The sequence below is a fragment of the Terrapene carolina genome, unplaced genomic scaffold, assembly GCF_002925995.2.
Source record: "Terrapene carolina triunguis isolate 2854851 unplaced genomic scaffold, T_m_triunguis-2.0 Scaffold951, whole genome shotgun sequence".
In the NCBI taxonomy this organism is placed as follows: domain Eukaryota; kingdom Metazoa; phylum Chordata; order Testudines; family Emydidae; genus Terrapene; species Terrapene triunguis.
This window is the reverse complement of record NW_020665302.1, coordinates 2,307,552-2,326,475: the sequence shown is the minus strand read 5'-3', so window position 1 is coordinate 2,326,475 and position 18,924 is coordinate 2,307,552. Positions and strand designations below refer to the sequence as shown.

The 18,924-nt window shown below is 49.9% G+C and overlaps 1 protein-coding gene across 1 annotated transcript; it reads left to right on the top strand.

Moving 5' to 3' along the window:
* Positions 1-3,238: 3,238 nt before the first annotated feature.
* LOC112118827 (caspase recruitment domain-containing protein 8-like) lies at positions 3,239-17,375 on the top strand. Its single transcript, XM_029913847.1, is given in 9 exon segments — positions 3,239-3,387; positions 4,168-4,229; positions 4,311-4,531; positions 8,333-8,443; positions 8,446-8,582; positions 9,286-9,411; positions 10,742-10,883; positions 13,757-13,789; positions 16,733-17,375. Coding segments are annotated over 7 exon segments (897 nt in total). The 5' UTR covers positions 3,239-3,387; positions 4,168-4,229; positions 4,311-4,446; the 3' UTR covers positions 16,996-17,375.
* Positions 17,376-18,924: the final 1,549 nt, after the last annotated feature.

The window sequence follows — 18,924 nt, the reverse complement described above, 5'->3', positions numbered from 1 at the left end:
CTCAACCCCCATCACCATGCAGTATAGCTATCCTGAAGTGCAGCACTCACTGCACAGCACACCAGACAGAACATACACGAATCTCTGATTGTACTGTTCCCCACTCCACCCCCTTGCCCTTTCTGATTCCCAAGCAGTTGTGTTTCTTTTCAATAAATGGATTTTTTGGCTTTGAAAACATTCTTTATTATTGCATAAAGTAAAAGATTCCTTAGCCCAGGAAATAAACAGGCACTGCAAGTCTGCTTCGCAAACACTGATTCCTAAAGATTGGGACTACTGCACTTCACTCCCATGCAGGGCACCAGATATCATTGCTGGTTTTCAGCCTCAAATTGCTCCCTCGAGGCATCCCTAATCCTTGCAGCCCTGCGCTGGGCCCCTGTAATAGCCCTGCTCTCTGGCTGTGTAAATTCAGCCTCCAGGTGTTGAACCTTGGAGGTCCATGCCTGAGTGAAGCTTTAACCCTTCCCTTCACAAATATTATGGAGGGTACAGCACGCGGATATAACCGCGGGGATGCTGTGTTCAGCCAAGTCCAGCTTCCCATACAGAGATCACCAGCGGCCCTTTAAACGGCCAAAAGCACACTCCACAGTCATTCGGCACTGGCTCAGCCTGTAGTTGAAACGTTCCTTGCTGCTGTCAAGGCTCCCTGTGTAGGGTTTCATGAGCCATGGCATTAACGGGTAAGCGGGATCTCCAAGGATCACAATGGGCATTTCAACTTCCCCTACCGTGATCTTCCGCTCTGGGAAAAAAGTCCCGGCCTGCATCTTCCTGAACAGCCAAGTGTTCTGAAAGATGCGTGCATCATGCACCTTTCCGGGCCAGCCTGTGTTAATGTCAATGAAACGCCCATGGTGATCCACAAGTGCTTGGAGAACCATAGAGAAATACCCCTTCCGATTAACATACTCGGATGCTAGGTGGGGTGGTGCCAGAATAGGAATGTGCATCGCATCTATCGCTCCTCCACAGTTAGGGACCCCCCATTTGTGCAAAGCCATCCACTATGTCCTGCACGTTACCCAGAGTCACGGTTCTTCTGAGTAGGATGCGATTAATGGCCTTGCAAACTTGCATCAACACGATTCCAACGGTCGACTTTCCCACTCCAAACTGGTTTGCGACCAACCGGTAGCAGTCTGGAGTTGCCAGCTTCCAGATTGCAATAGCCACCCGCTTCTCCACTGGCAGGGCAGCTCTCAATCTCGTGTCCTTGCGCCGCAGGGTGGGGGAGAGCTCCTAACACAGTCCCATGAAAGTGGCTTTTCTCATCCGAAAGTTCTGCAGCCACTGCTCGTCATCCCAGACTTCCATGACGATGTGATCCCACCACTCGGTGCTTGTTTCCCGAGCCCAAAAGCGGCGTTCCACGGTGCTGAGCATGTCCGTGAATGCCACAAGCAATTTCGTGTCGTACGCGTTACGCAGCTCGATAGCATCGTCGGACTCCTCACCCTCACTCTCACTGTCACTTTGGATCTTAAGGAATAGTTCGACAGCCAAACGTGACGTGCTGGCGAGATAAGTCAGCATACGCCTCAGCAGTTCGGGCTCCATTTCCCGCAGACAGATCGCGCTGCACAGAAACTGTTGAAAGATGGCGCCAAAGGTGGACGGAAACAAAGGGATTTCTGGGATGCGAAGCGATGCATCACGGGGAGTTGGGACAGGACTCAGAATCCCCCGCACCCACGCCCCCTTCCCAGAACCCACGGCGCCAGAATGGGAAAAGGTGCTCTGTGGGATAGCTGCCCATAATGCACCGCTCCCAGTGGAGCTGCAAATGCTGCAAATGTGGCCACGCCAGTGCGCTGGCAGCTGTCAATGTGGACAGACTGCAGCGCTTTCCCTACTCAGCTGTACGAAGACAGGTTTAACTCACAGCGCTGTACATCTGCAAGTGTAGCCAAGGCCTGTGTTTGGTTTTTGATAAGCAGCTCCCGGAGCATCCGGAGTTCACAACAAAACAAGGAGAGGAACCTTCACTTAAAAGGATTATGGGGAGTTTCCGGAGGTCAATCGCTGCGTAATAAGATTACTCCCCGTTTACACTGGAGCACCAGCGTCTCAGCCACTCCGCACCAGCTGTTAATCCTCTCGGGGAGGTGGAGTACATGCAGCGCTGTAGCCACGGAGATACAGCGCTGTAAGTGCCTTGCCAGTGTGGACGGGGAGTGAGTTACAGGGCTGGGGGAGGATTTCTTGCACTGTAACTCGCAAGTGTAGCCAAGGCCTCAGTGACTTCCTGTTGCAGGGAGTTTCACAAGGTAACTACCCATTGTGTGAAAAAGTCTTTCCTTTTATCAGCTTTGAATTTCTTACATTTTAACTTCATTGAATGTCCCTTCTTGTTGTGTTATGAGACAGAGAGAACAGAAGTTCCTGATCTAGCTTCTCTATAGCACTCAGTGTGATAGGCAGGGCTGATAACTCAATCCAGTATTAAGGTTGCCTAAAACTTCCCATTGTAACATCCCGTTATAGCTTAGAAATGTGCCAAACTTTAACCGTTTGGTGTGAAATTTTCCATCCCCCGTGTTTGCTTCAGGCTGAATTCTTTTTTTTAACGGTTCAACCATATCCGAGAGCAGGGCTAGGGGAATATATGTTGTTTTGCCAATGTTAAAAAATTCTGGTGACCTTTTCTTTGAACGGCTCTAGCACCCCGGCCTTTGGAGCTACTTAGGAAATGCCAGAAGTGAGGTCGTCTGTGCAAACTTAATTCACCCCCCTTGTGCACATCCATTATCATACAGTCTTCAATTCCATGATCACTTAGTATTCTCTCCACCGACCCTCTGCCTTATTCAGTGCACAGAACACATGGCACCCACTTAATGAGCAGCTATTCAATATTTTCACCATCTTCAGCAGCAGCTGCTGCACGTCCGTGGCACAGCTCTGGCATCCATCCATCCACTGGTTGAAACCATCTCCAGAAGTCTCCCCCTCACCCCTGTTCAAATACTGCAATGACCTAGGAAATTAATACATCAAAATCTTGATTGTGAAGCTTTTAAGTCTGCTACACACATAACACACCTGATATAAACCCACAACAGCAAGGAAATGATACGCTTGGCCCCCTTTTTTGGAGGTTGTGGAGCTGTTTCTTTGTTTCGCAACCAAGTTTCCTGTGTATTAATAAATAATAGATCCCACATTTTTGTTAGCAGCTTGGCCAATTTTTTCTTCTATTCCTTCAGAACTCTCAGACAAAACATTCTGGAGAAGCGCGACGCAAGGAATCCATGGTTTCTCTTACTGTTCCAATGTCCAGCATTGCTCCAACTTCCTGTACTTTGGTGACTCACTGGACTGTCACAGGCTTCCTGCTTTGGAGCATCTTCAAGGATTTCTTGTTGGTTGTTGTCTTTGGTAATTCTTCTCCGATTCCCCCTCAGCCCTTCCAGTGTCCATCTAACATTTACCTGCCCTAGATGATGCTCAGGCCTGACTCAGACTGGATTGTTGGACACCTTCTACCTTGCAATTCTGTTCCATTTTCAGTCTGAGCTCTGCTCTGCCAGTATCATGAACTGTTACATCCTAAGGATATGTCTACACGGTGATCAAAACCCCGCGGCACCGACTCTCAGAGCAAGGTCAGCTGACTCGGACTCATGGGGCTTGGACTGTAGGGCTAAAAATAGCAGTGCAGATGTTTGGGCTGGGACTTCAGCCTGGGCTGTGAGACCCTCCCCCTTTCTGAGCCAGTCACCAGCCTGGGAGCATCTAGTGGCAGAGAAATTCATGGAGGTTAAGTCCATTAATGGTTATTAGCCAGGATGGGTAAGGAATGGTATCCCTAGCCTCTGTTTGTCAGAGGGTGGAGATGGATGGCAGGAGAGAGATCACTTGATCATTACCTGTTAGGTTCACTCCCTCTGGGGCACCTGGCATTGGCCACTGTCGGTAGACAGGATACTGGGCTAGATGGACCTTTGGTCTGACCCAGTACAGCCGTTCTTATGGTCTTATGTTCTTAAATGGCACATGGGGCTTCTGGGACAAGCAGAATCCAGCCGGTTAACACGTTGCCAGGCTCTGCAGCGATGGGACAGGGAACTCGGTGCGTTACCGTAACTGGCAGAGTCCACGTGTCACAAGGAGTAACCGTTATGAAGCCCCTAGTTACTGGAACTCGCTGTCTTTCAGATCCTTCCAGAGGTAACGCCAGAGATTGTTCCAGGCACAGAGGAGAACAGGACCATCTACAGGTAGGAGCTTCAGGGTGCCGCAGGATGTGGCCCTAGAAGCCCTGTCCACGCCTGACGTCTGCGTTTTCATTGTGCCCCCAGAGCTCGCATCCCCAGCGCTGGCTCCTTCCGCTGCTCCGAAACGGGGCTTGGCTTTGAGGTGAGCGCAGCAGTGACCGTCGAGTACAAATACAGCTCCTGGGCGGAGAGTCTGAGCCCATCTGCCAGGCAGGAGTGGATGGTCGCCGGCCCCCTGTTCCACATCAGGGCCGAGCCTGACACGGTGCGAGCCGTGCACCTCCCCCACTTCGTGTGCCTTGCAGGTAGGGCAGAAACGGGGCGTCACTGGGCTCGATGCTGGAGTCAGGGGCTGATGGCGGCTTTGAGCCACAGTCTGCAGCCAGTGGGGCTGGGGGAGGGGGTCTAGCTCCAGCAGCAGCTCCTGGAGCACTGGGGTAGTGCGGGCCCCAGGGGACTGTGCGTTGTGCCCTCCGCTCCCCTCCCAGCTCCTGCTCCAGCTTGGCTCCACTGGCTAGTGTGGGCTGTGGGGCTAGTGTGGGCTGTGGGGTCTCCTGGGGTGCGGGGGGGTCCAGCAGCCCTGCCAGGGCTTGTCACCCTGGTCTGTGAGCAGCAGAAGCACAAGGGGGGACTGTGCCTGACCCTGCTCAGGGGAGCAGGCAGCCGAGAGGAAGGCTCCTGGCTGCCTCTCCCTCCTCCTCCTCGCTGTGCAGGGCCAGGCACAGTCCGGCCCAGTTCGGGTGTAGATCCCCCACCCTGACGAGAGTGTGGCTCCCCCTGCAGGGGATGGTGGGTAGATCCTCCAGCGCCTGAGAGTGAGACAGGTGCCCGTCACATGGGAGTGCAAGGACCCCCTGGGGCAGGAGAGGGGGGAGGGGCAGGGACTCTGGCGCAGACCCCAGGGCTCTGTGTGAGCAGGCTATGGTAAGACAGCAGCAGGATACCATGCCCGGTGCACACTCAGTAGACAGGCTGGGCTGGGGAGAAGGCCCAGAGGAGATTCAAGCCACTGTGTCCCTGCGAGAGGTCTACAGGACCTTTCTGTGTGTTCCCACCTCCCAGGACCCTGGCACTCGCTTCTGTAGAGCTTCTCAGCCCTTCATGCCTATGGAAGTTGTCCTCAGCCGGGGCGATGGGCACATCTGCTGTCTTGCTGCAGGGATATCGGTGGCCTGAAGTAGCGGGGCACCTCACTCATCCAAGAGGCTACTAAAGAAGTTGAGTAGCTATGTGGGTGAGAGGCAAAGTATCTGCATGGATCAACAACTGGCTAGGAGAAAGAAAGCAGAGAGTGGCGTTAAATGGTCAATTTTCATCATGGCCTCAAGGTTCCATACTAGGTCCCATGTTGCTTAATATATTTATTAATTATCTGGAACGGGGAATGAGCACTGAGGTGCGAAAATTTGCAAATGACACACCGTTATTGAGCTTAGTCAGGAGGAGACAGGACTGTGAGGAACCTCAGAGAGACCTAACCACGCTAGGTGAATGGGGAAATGAAATTCAGTGTCGACAAATGCAAAGTTAGGCACATTGGAGGGAAAAATGTAAATTACGCAGACATCTTGCAGGGTTCTAAATTAACTGCATTGACTCAGGAAAGGGACCTGTAGGTCGCTCAACTGAGACCTCTGCTCAGTGTGGAGGTGCGATCAAAAAAGTAAACGAGATGTTAGGATGCATAAGGAATAGGATGGAGAATAATATGGAGATTATTATTCTGCCTTTATACAAATCAGTGGTGCAGTTGCATCTGGATACTGTGTGCAACACTGACCACCACATCTCAAAAAGGATATTGCAGAACTGGGGGAGATACAGAGCAGGGTGACGAGAACGATCAAGGACCTGGAAAAACTTCCCTGAAGAGAAATTGGGATTGTCGGCCTGACGAACAGGGCTGGCTTCAGGCACCAGCTTGGCCAGCAGGTGCTTGGGACGGCCACTCCGGAGAGGGGCGGCAGGTCCCAATCCTTTTTATCTCAGATCTGCTTGATGCTTCAAGCAGGGGAAGCTTAAGTCATAAGGCTGAGATCTCCTGTCCTAATCTGGAATCACCCTGAATATAAACATTGGACTATAACCTAGGGAACAATTTTGACAGAACTCTTTGCAACTACAAAGCTCACCATGTCTACTATAAACCTGAATCTCAACAACTGTACTCATGTCTGTATGTATACTGATCTTTTAACCAATACTCTCTTTTCTTTTTTAATACATTTTAGTTTAGTTAATAAGAATGGGCGGTAAGCGTATATTTGGGTAAGATCTGGAAGATTCATTCACCTGGGAGGTATCCAGATGCAACTGCACCACTGATTTGTATAAAGGCAGAATAATAATCTCCATATTATTCTTTGACAGCTCGGAGTCCTTAGGCAAACAGTAGGCAATTATGGAAATTTTAAAGTAGACCTATTTCCTAAGCATTGCGGGTAATTAGCTACACATATTAACACAAGGCAATTGCTTGTTTTCCACCATTTTCAAGTGATTTGCTATACATTTCAAAGAGAGATGAATACAGCGATATCCTATGTTTACAGTTCATCTAAATGTTAATCTGTCCTTTTGATCTCTAAATTAACAGAATACAGCATAGACAGGGACTGTTTGATTACATTGTTAACCTCTAACAATATATATGTAAATACACAAAACCACAAACATTATCTACCAAAATGTTTCAAAGGGTTGAAATTGGGTCAATTATCCTGCAGGATGCTTAACCCTTTTTGGCTGTGCGTCGCATCTGTGGAACTCTCTGACACAGGAATCCATTAAGGCCAAGAACTTTGCAAGATTTGAACAAGGATCGGACATTTATATGGATAACAAGAATATCGAAAGTTGTCATCATTACCGATAAGAACAATATTGGCAGGAATGTTAAACCTCATCCTTAAGGTTTAAGGCGGGGTGGCCAACCTGAACCTAAGAAGGAGCCAGAATTTACCAATGTACGTTGCTACAGAGCCACAGTAATAAGTCAGCAGCCCCGCATCAGCTCCCCTCCGCCCCGCTCCCAGCACCTCCCACCCACCAGCAGCCCCGCCGATCAGTGCCTCCCACTCCCTCTCCACACCTCCTGATCAGCTGTTTTGTGGGGTGCAGGAGGCTCTGGGGCAGGGGGGGATCGGGGATGAGCGAGGGCACGTCAGGCTCAGGGGAGGGGGCAGGAAGGGGGGAGTAGGGGCAGGGCCTGGGGCAGAGCCGGGGTTGAGCAGTGAGCACCCCCCAGCACATTGGAAAGTTGGCGCCTATAGCTCCAGCCCCGGAGTCGGTGCCTGTACAAGGAGCCGCATATTAACTTCTGAAGAGCCGCATGTGGCTCCGGAGCCACAGGTTGGCCACTCCAGGAAGGCAATCTCTAGTTATTGCAAATCAGGATGAGACTAAGTGGTGGGGGGAGGCACATTACTCATTTTCTGCTTAGTGCAGGCAGGGCAGGCTCCAGCGCTTTTGCCACCCCAAGCGGCGGAAAAAAAAAAAAAGAGAAAAACGAAAAGCCCGATTTAGCTGCCAACGAGGACTAGAGGCGGAGCGATTGAGCTGCCGCCGAAGTGCCGCCGAAGAGGAAGAAAGGGACTGAAGGACCCGCTGCCGGATTGCCACCGCAGACCCGGACCTGCCGCCCCTTTCTATTGGCCGCCCCAGGTACCTGCTTCCTTCGCTGGTGCCTGGAGCCGGCCCTGAGTGCAGCGTTTTTGGACCTTCCTCTGTAACATCTGGCACTGGCCACTGTCAGAGACAGGACACTGGACTACCTGGGCCTCAGATCTGACCCAGTCTGGCCATTCCCACGTTTCTAAATTTCTGTCACAAATTTTCAGTTGAACCAGAAAGCGAGGCTGTCCTACAATTCCCACATCCTGGAAATTCACTCCAGTGCAGAGGGTCCACACAAGGCCCTGGGCACCACGTAGGGCCCACTTTGTTACTAACACAAGATAGGAACAGTGTATTGTGTCTCATTTGGGCCTTCTACGCTGGGGTGTATCTTGACCATATTGGCAAACTCCCCAAGGCTGGGCAGAATTAAATGAGGGAGAGACAGCAAGGTACAACGGAACCTCGTTGTCTTACTGATCCTTTTGCAGATGGAGCAGATGAAAGCTTGTGCCACATTGCCCATTTTGAAGCTGGCAGGATGACCCTGGAGAGTCCAACTAGAATTAATAACTTCTTTGCTGTCCTGGAGAATCCCAGCTTCTCGTGCTTTGGAGAAAGATATGTTCGGCCATAAAATTTATTCCCATCCATTCCCTTGTGCTGATCTACCGGACGCTCAGTGCTGCAGATGTAACTCTCCACCTCTACCTGATACCCAACGACCACTCACTGAGGAAGGTAAAACACAACCCGATTTATATAGCACTCCCACTGCCAAGATGGCCGGGCTCTGCCCAGCTGTTCGAGTGAAAATGAGCCACATAAATACACTGAAACAGCTAAGCAAAGTCCTGAAAAGCCAAGCACCATGCACTGTTCAGAGAGGGAAAGGGAGAGGCCTACCTGCTAGCCACTGCCAGAAAACATTGCAAACAGTGGTAGAGGTCTGTGCAGGGGATCTGAAATCTCTCTCACTGAGGGTTTAATACTGCCATCCAGCACTGTCATATTTGAGCATAAGGTCTAGGGGGTCAAATCCTGCTGATGACCCAGTGGGGATCCTTATGGCTGCCCCTAATGGAGTCTTTTTCCATTTTTTTTAACTGGATTGTTTAATTCACAGAGTAAGAACATCCTTAAAAAATAGGTTTCATAGTTTAAAAACGTATGGTCAATTATGACTTGACAGAACAAATCCCAGCTTTTCCACCCTGCGGTCACGTTCCACCCATTTTAATTGCTTGCCTCACACACTGGGAGGTGTGAGGGTTAAGAGATATGGCTGTAGCCCACTGGTGAGTGTGTAATACACAGACTCACCAGAGGGCTACGTGGACTGTAGTCTTTTCCCTTTCTGATGCGCTGCGTGAACGGAGAGCTGGCTGCAGTCCAATGATCCCTGGTCGTACTGCTCAGAAATGACAATGCTTTAAATTTGCAGGCCATTGAAAAAGAAGAAATAAAGTGGAAGTCAAAGCACGTGCCCAAGCCTCCTCAGACTGACCCGCTGTACTTTGGGTCTCGGTACCAGGTGTCCGGTCCATCAGATCTTGAGATAACCCCGACAGTAAGTGGGACTGTCCGGTGCTAGCACTCAGGCAGGAAACACTGGGAATCTCTGCCCCAGAGCAGCTGTCAGAATCCACCTTACTAATATTCAGAGCGAACAGGGACAGTCATTGGTGGTGTGAGGTATTAATGGGATCAGATACTTACCTGGTGATTTTTGTCCCCATGAACAGGGTTAAACTGCTTAGATTTGGGATTGTAGTAGGGTCCTCAGTGGGCTGGGTGGCCTAGTGCTTAATGTCCAGTCAGCTGGGGGTGGGGTAGAGGTAGGGGAGCCCGGGCCCAACCACTCCACCGGGCTCTGACCCAGGAGGCTCAGCAGCACGGAGGGTTGTGGACCCTCTGTGTTACCCTCCCTGGGTCACTTCCTACCATTGCTCTCTCCACTTCTGGTCCCAGATAAGGAGAAAGAAAATATAAAAGGGAAAGCAAACTGTCAGCCCCAACCAGGCTCAGCACACGGTCCTGGAGGCGTCAGGGAGGCGTCTCTGACTCCTTTGCGTGAGCCTCCAGGATGTCTGCATTCCTCCCTGTCCCCAGCCTCCCCCTTCTGACCTGGGCTGCTCCCTCTTCAACCCTGTCTCCAGCTGGTGCTGCTCTGCAGGGTCGGAGAGGCGGGGCTAGCTGGGCCCAGTATTGTCCTTTAACCCCTTCCTTCCCAGTGTGGGGTTTGTATACCCCACACAGGGATCAAGAAGGAATTTGTCCCAAAGCTATATTGGCAGGGACCTAGGAGGTGGGGTTCACTTTTCTCTGGAGCATTGGGCAGAGATCAGACCCTACAGTCAGCTGCGGGTGTCCCACTATCAGCTCTGGGAGATTTCAGGGATGCCTAGCATTGGTGAACCCTAAACTTTCTCACCACTCCTTGTGTCTAACCCTCTGATCCTGAGATCTGTGATTTCCTGAAGGTACTCGCTCAGAGCCCACCTACTCTATGAGTGCTACCATATCATGAACTGGTTACAAAAGTTTCTTCCTGACACGGTTCCATTTTGCAGTGTAGACATGATCTTAACCATATCCCTGAACTGTCCAGCAACCCTAAATTGTCCACGGTTTTGGGACAGCTCAGGGACACTGTTGAATCCCATCTACCCTACAAATTGGAACCCGGCTTTAACAGTTTCTAGAACAACCACATTGTAAGCAGGTGCCCTGCCATGGCTGTCAGCTCGGACAGACCCTTATGAACCCTGGCAGCTGTATGTTCCCCTGGCAATTCTCTCGCTGTTCTGGGAGGAGATGTGGCCTGGTGCATGTGATTGTTCATTCCTGCTCTTGGCTGAGGAGGGAGAGTCTCCCAACCCCTTCTCTCTTTGCTTCAGCAACTGCACTTCTGCTATCGGAGCCCAGGGGAGCAGCAGTCGTATACTGAGATCTACACCAGGGAGATGGAGAAGGAAATCAGGCTCCATGTGAATGGTCAAGATGATGGCAGCTTGGTCTGGGAGGCCTTGGTGAGGCCAGGTAGGACCAGCAGATTGTAGTTCCATGTGGATGACATTTTGAGCAGAACTTCAGGGGAGATGGGGTGGTTATTGTGAGCCATGCTCATGCTGGGAGCAGTGATCTGGGAGAGGTACAGAGGCCCCAACCCAAAGCCCATTAACATCTGTGGGAGACTTTCTATTGACCTCATTGGATGTTGGCTGGGGCCCTAAATCAGCTGTCAGAGATTTGCAATCTCCATCGCTGAGGCAAATAATCTTATTCAACTGAACTGAGTCCTGTGGATCAAACACCACAAAATCCCCTTCCCCTCTAACCAGGGCAGTTTGTTCTCCAACAGCGAGATCAGCACCCATTGAGGGGAGCCATGCTTGCTCCGTGGTGGGGATTATCTGTGGTCCCTGCAGGGAGGGCAGATGTGACGTGGGCAGCAGTCTGCCACTAAGGAAAAGGAGCCCAAAAAGGGAATCCTAATTTTGTCAGGTCCCATCCCTGAGTTTAATGTGAAGATCCCCAAGGGAGAGAGGAACCAACTGTGGGGAGATCGGGGGGGGTGTTGCACGGCTGGTCTCCTAGGTTCCCAGTGCATACATAGCAATGCATCTGACTTTTTAAATTCAATTTCCAATTAAAATAAAATAACCAGGATACACAGCACAGCGCAAGAGGGAAAGTGCAGTTCCACACTACAGGCAGAGATGAGAGGAATATCCAGCTTTTACAGTACATGGCCCATCTTAAAAAAATCCGAAATCATCCATTCTACTCTCCATCACTTTTTTAACTCCCTGGAGAGAAAACATTGACTAGCAAGTTATAGCATGCAGGGAATACAGAGACTTGCTAACTTGTATCACACATTGAACAGCACACAATGGACAGGATAGGATGAGAAGAGAGAGAGAGAAAACACACTGTTAGGGATGGAATGTGTCACTGAAAATTGCAAAGAGGAACAACAAACCTGTGTTTGTGGCTGCTGTGCCATGAGCGATGTTAAGAGGGGAGAATTCTCTGCTCAAACATCTGGAGAGACTGCACTCATTAAGGCTTCCAGTTAAATTCAACTGAGAATGTGAGACAAGATTTTGTGTTCCTAATCTCTCTGGATCTCTGCCAAGAGCTGCGACCCTCTCAGTGTCGTCGTTAGTGTGAAGACTCACACACTTTGCATCCTCCCTAAGGAAGTCAGTCCAGCAAGCTCTAAACAGCCCCACCTTGCACCCCAGAGAGAGGGTAACTCATTTCACAGGATGCTCTAGTATCCCCCAGAATAATGGTTAAGTCCTAAGCCCCTGTGATGGGACAAGTTCCCATCCCACCCGGGAGGGGATTAATGAGCTCCTCTGCGCACGCTCAGCTCAAACCCGATACACCTGTGAGGCCTCTGCGGCCTGGAGAAGGCTGGCTCCTTGGGCAGTGGGAGGTGGCACTCAGAGCGAAGCAGAGCTCCCAACCACCCCGAGCAGGGACTGCCCACTAGAGAAGCAGCTGCCTGGACTCTCTAGATAAGTAGAGGGACCTTTTTACTTTGGGGTTTTTGTTTTTCTCTTGGAGCCTGGACCCCTCAAACTGACAAGGTGTCACAGACCCAGCTCTTGCTCAGAGACTGTTACTCCATTCACCTTACAAGGACAGCGGGTGAACTTAGGCTGACTAGGAGACTGGTTCTCTTTTCCATTTAGATTACTGCTAAGCCCCAGAAACAGGGGAACTACCCCTGAGACTCGTAGCCAGAGGGACATTCCCCGCCCACTCTCCTTTGGCAGACCAACATTATACCGTCTTTCCCCGAAAGTAAGACATCCCCCGAAAATAAGACCTACTTCCAGTTTTGCCTCTCGCTGTAATATAAGGCATCCCCCTGAAAATAAGACCTCCCCGATAATAAGGCCACCCCGGAATATAAGGCCCTGAAGCTACCGTAAGGCGTCTGACTCCTCTGGACTGTAGCGGCGGGCGCTGCCGCGCAGCTCACTGATTGGCCGCAGCGCAGCCAATAAATGTGTACCGTATTCTTCTTCATGGAAAAATAAGACCTCCCCTGAAAATAAGACCTAGCGCATCTTTGGGAGCAAAAATTAATACAAGACACTGTCTTATTTTCGGGGAAACAGGGTAGTAACACTTGCAGCCAGAGAAGAGTGTTGGGGACAGAGCAAGTGCCTGTCCCCACCCCACGGGGTGCTCTGGAACAGTGGCTCTCAACCCTTCCAGACGACTGTACCCCTTTCAGATTTGTCTAGCGTACCCCAAGTTTCACCTCACTCAAAAATGACTTGCTTACAAAATCAGACATACAAATACAAAAGTGTCCCAGCCACTATTACTGAACAATTGCTGACTTTCTCATTTTACCATATCATTATAAAATAAATCAATTGGAATATAACAATTGTACTTACATTTCAGTGTGTGGTCTGTAGAGCAGTATAAACGAGTCACTGGGTCTGTCTGAAATTTTAGTTTGTACTCACTTCACTAGTGCTTTCCATGTAGCCTGCTGTAAATCTAGGCAAATATCTAGCTGAGTTGATGTACCCCTGGAAGACCTTTGCGTACCCCCCGGAGTACACGTACCCCTGGTTGAGAACCACTGCTCTAGAGGCCTGGTCTGCAACACCCCCAAAATATTTTGATGCTGGTTCCTCCTGAGATTCCAGAAATTATCTTCAGGAAATTAACCAGCTCTTTGACGACTCTGTGTGGGAAGGGAGCTATCCAGTACTGTACGGCTTTAGGGACAGGTCAGACACCTGGCTGGCCACAGGGCTCTTGGAATGCAGAGCCTCTCAGATTGCCCATAGCCTCTGATAGTCTCCAGTGTTATCCAGGCCTCCCACAAATGAATCAACTTGCTGCTTGACTGATTCCTTTCTTTTCTCTTCTAGGGGATGTTAGTCTTTCCGCTTTGGCGCTCACAGGTCAGTCTGATTTTTACAGAGCTTTGAGTTTCCATAGTCTGAATCCATTCCGTTGGCATGTCCAGTCCTCCTGCTTGACGCACATACATTGGAGATGGAAAAAGACCTACTAGGTCACCTTCTCCATCACTGTGACCACACTCTGACCAAAATCCCTGTAAGCTAGAGTTAAGGTTGCAAAGACATATCAATTCCCAATGCTCTGTTGAAATCTTATCAGAATGTTGAGAGTTATAAACAAAACAAAAAAACTTGAAAGCCAAAAAATTCTAAGTTAAAGTTTTAAGATTGTTAAAAAAACAAAGTGTTCAAGGTTCTTGATAATTCCCCAATCTTAACCTTAACTCTGCCATGTGTGCCACCATACCCTTTATTCTGACCTGTTGAATTGCTTTTGTTGTATCCGTCAGGACTGGGAGAGCTAGAAAATACATTACTTAGAAATTGGTTTCTGCAATTAAAACAACCTTTCCGCCCCTGCCCACCCAACCCCTAACGGGGGCTGACTGTGACAAGCCCGCTGATAGGCAGCAAGTTATATGGGCCCGTGGTCCCCGTGCTCCACCAATATTCAGGAACATGGGCCTGGCTCTACCAATGTTTGGGCTTATATTTTCAGAGCCGTCCCGTCCATAGGACGGACCGGGCCAACTGCCCTGGGCCCCGTGCTTTGGGGGGCCCCACGCTTCAGGGGAACATGGGGTCCAGGGCGGCCTGGGGGAGTAGCGGGAGGCCTGGTGCCGGCAGCAGTGAGCGAACCAGCCCCAGCCCGCCCCGTCTCTTCCCGCTCCACCTCTTCCTCCAAACCCCTGCCCCATCTCTTCCCGCCCTGCCTCTTCCCGCCCCTGCTCTGACCCCTCCCTGCCCCCATTCCACCCCTTCCCCTGAATCCCTGCCCCATCAAAGAGATTGCACTACACTACTTTGTGACGGGTTCGGTCACAGAGACGCCCTTGGGACTGTCACCTGATGTGCTGAAATTACCTCTGAGCCCATTTTCCCTGCCAGCTTGGGACTCCAGAACCCTGCCTTATTGAGCCAGGCACGCTAGCCGGCTGCAACACAGACCCAGGTCTGGTCCATGCCCCCAAAGCTGCAGACTTTAACTAAAAACCACTCAGCACCTGTCTCCAGCACCCAGACACCCAGCTCCCAATGGGATCCAAACCCCAAATAAATCCGTTTTATTCTGTATAAAGCTTATACAGGGTAAATTCATAAGTTGTCCACCCTCTATAACACTGATAGAGAGATATGCACAGCTGTTTGCTCCCCCAAGCATTGATCACTTACTCTGGGTTTATTAATCAACAAAAGTGATTTTATTAAGTATAAAAAGTAAGATTTAAGTGGTTTCAAGTAATAACAGATGATAGAACAAAGTAAGTCACCAAGCAAAATAAATCAAAAACACGCAAGTCTAAGCCTAATATATTAAGAAACTGATTACAGATAATATCTCACCGTCAGAGATGTTCCAATAAGCTTTTTTCAGACTAGACTCCTTCCTAGTCTGGGCCCAATCCTTTCCCCGGGTACAGTCTTTGTAAGATCCAGCAGATATCTCAGGTGGTAAGCAGGGGTTTTCTCATGACTGGCAGCCTTTGTCCTGCTCCACCCCCGCCCCTTTATATCTTTGGCACAAGGCGGGAATCTTTTGTCTCTCTGGGTCCCCACCCCTCCTTAAATCTGGTATTTTTCCATTTAGGAGATGGATTTCATTATCAGGTGACATGGTCACATGTCACTGTAAGGCCCCTAGTCTCCATTCTCCATGGGCTGGCCCACACGTACACAGGAGGCTTTCAAGTAACTAAGGCCATTTACAACTGATTGTTTCTGGAGCATCCTTAATGGCCTCCGTTTAATATGTTTACATCAGTGATACAAGTTTATATCTTATTCGCCTAACTCCAGATATAGAAATAATACATGCAAACAAATAGGATGAACACACTCAGTAGATTACAAGCTTTCTAATAATGACATCATACAAGGGGTATTTAGCGTAAAGCGTATTCCGGTTATGTCATATTCATAAGCATATTCATCAGTCGCGCTGGCATGAATCTGGAGTAACTCAGCTCTCCTCAGTGGGGTGACCCTGGGCTGACAGTGGTGAATGGGAGAGCAGACACTGGCCTGTTAGCAAACTGGAACTGGATTTATAGACACTCTGGAATTCTCTGGCTTTGGGTTTATTTTCAAACCCTAACATTTTTTGGTTTGCTAATTGCATTTACCAATCTGCAGCGCTGTGTGCAGTGCGGTGACATTTCACTACTCCCCTAGCTAGCTAGCTTCATTACTCATATGACTCTAGAACTGGAGCCCCTCACAATCTTTACTGTATTTATCCTCCCACACTCCTGGGCAGAGCTATGATCGCCATTGTACAGATGGGCATGAAGGCCTAGAAAGGCTGAGTGACTTGCCCAAGGCCACGCCAGGAGTCTGTGGCAGAGCAAGGACTTGCACCCAGGACTCAGGCTAGTGCCTGAACCACTGGACAATCTTTCCTCCACTAGGGAGACTACTCTGCAGTCTAACGATGCCCCTGCTAAGAAATGGTTTCATGGTGTACATCCTAAACCTTCCCCGGCTCATTAATGATCACATCGCTAGCTGTACACACCACAGGAGAGGCTGCTGGGAGGGCCTGGAATGTGTAGCAATGTTGGCTGTTGCACCAGAACCGTAGGGTTGCTCAGTAGCCCTTTGCTGGTGTCTGAAGTCAAAATGGAGGAGTCCTTACCTACCATCTGCAACTGTAAGTGACTTTACAGCCTTTCTGCAAAGGCTGCGAGCTTTGGGCTAGAAGAGTCTCATGTACAGGGGTGGGAGCGAGTCCCTGCAACCCAGAGTGGCACGGGGGAGGAGGACTAACGTAGGGTTGTATCTCCCATGTACAGCAGAGTAATGCAGGGCTGGTGTCTCCATCAGGTGCAGCCTTCGTGGTGAAGCATCGGAGGCAGCTCCGTGATCGAATGGGACAGATCCAGCCTGTGCTGGTGCACTTACGGGAGGCCCAGCTACTTAGCAGTGAAGAAGAGGAAGAGGTGAGAAGTGAACGAACAAGTCGAATGAGGAACGATGCCTTACTGCGGCTGGTTGAGAGGAAGGGAGCTCAGGCCCAAGAAGACCTCTACCAGACTCTCAGAGAGACGGACCCTTACCTTGTACAGGACTTGGAGCAATCCAGCTAGGGCCTGGAGATTCTGCTAACTGTCACCTGTGCTTCTGGCTGTGCCATCGCCAGGCATCATGGAGCGATATGATTTATGTCATGTGAGGAGCTTTTCAAGCCTTCTGACACAGCCGCTGGGCCTGTGTCTCACCAGTATGTGCCACGCTAGCAGTGCAAAGGAGCTGGAAAGCTGGCTGACCATTCAAGATGGGGATTCCCCTGCATAGCTGACTCTCTGACCCCACTCACAACGGCCCCAGGGGCCCGCCGCAACCAGGCCCAACCATGAGCAGCCCTGACTCCTAGTCCAGAGCCTTCACCGGTAAATCTTCTGTGATAAATGAAAGGGGTAGGGGGGTAGCTCCCTTTTAGGGACACCCAGCCAGCCAGTTAGCTCTAAAATCCCTCTTAGTACTTCTTCTCTACTTGCTTTACCTGTAAAGGGTTAAAAAGTCTCCCTGCATAGGTAAAAGGAAGGGAGTGGGCACCTGACCAAAAGAGCCAATGGGAAGGCTAGAACTTTTTAAAATGGGGAGAGACTGGGCTGGAAGGATGCTGTAAGAAGCTTGGGGCCAGGTTTGAAAATCATCTGAATCACCTAAAAACTACTCATTTGAAACCCCAGATATAAGTAGATCAGGAAATGTACAGGAAGACGCGATTAGGTTTATCACTGTTTATTTCTTTATGCCTCGTGGTCTCCTCTGTGCTAACCCCAAATGCTTTTGTTTTGCTTGTAACCTTTAAACTGGATCTCAAGGTGGTTATTCTTGATGCATAATTCTTGTAAGTGGGTTTTTAAATCTAGCAATAGCCTGAGTTTTCAAATGTATTTTCTTTCTTTTTGTTTTTAATAAAATGTATCTTTTTGAAGAACAGGATTGGATTTTGTGTCCTAAGAGGTTTGTACACATGTTGTTTAATTAGCTAGTGGCAACAGCTGATTTCCTTTGTTTTATTTCTCAGTTCTTCCCCGGGGGTGTGTGTGAAAGGGCTTGAGGGTACCCCACAGGAAGGAATTCCCAAGTGCGCCTTCCTGGGTTCTCAAAGGGGTTTTGCACTTGGGTGGTGGCAGCATCTACCCATCCAAGGTCAGAGAGAAGTTGTAACCTTGGGAGTTTAATACCAGCCTGGAGTGGCCAATATTAATTTTTAGAGTCCTTGCAGGCCCCCACCTTCTGCTCTCAAAGTGCCAGAGTGAGGGATTAGCCTTGATGCCATCCGTCCTCCCTAACAAAGGCACTGACACCTGTAAGAACTCTTCAGCCGGCTCCCAGCAGCTCAATGCCTCAACCCGGCAAGTACCTCCTTCGCTGATCCCCCACCCCAGACTGGTCTTTAGGGGCCAGCCTGAACTCTAACCCTTGCGACTAAGGAAGTGTTGCCTCCAGCACAGCGGAATTCTATATTAGCCCTCATCTTGACAGATAAAGAGGGACTGATCATAGAACTAAAAATTAATGGTAACTTACATACAATTGATCATGACTTGATCACACTTACAATGTGCAAATAGAATAAAGTCCAGACCAATGATAGTGCTTCAAAAGGGCCAGTTTCACAAAGCTAAAAATAATTATGAGCCAAATCAGCTGGGAGAAAAAAAATCAAATCAGAAAAATGTGAATGACAATTGGGAATTGTTTAAGGACACTGTAGTACAGGGGGTCTCAAACATGCGCCAACTCTGTGGGTGCTCCAGGGCACCCACCAGCAGCCAAGCTCCCTGCTCCTCCGCCTATCTCCCAGCATTTCCCACCCAACCACCACCAAACAGCTGTTTGCATGCTCTGGGCGGGGGGGAGGAGCGGGAATGTGGCGCGCTCAGGGGAGGAGGTGGGGAAGAGGCGGGGGCAGGGATTTGGGGAAGGGGGTGGAATGGGGCAGGGAGGGGGCAGAGTTGAGCTGGGGACTTTGGGGAAGGAGTGGGAATGGGGGTGGGGAAGGG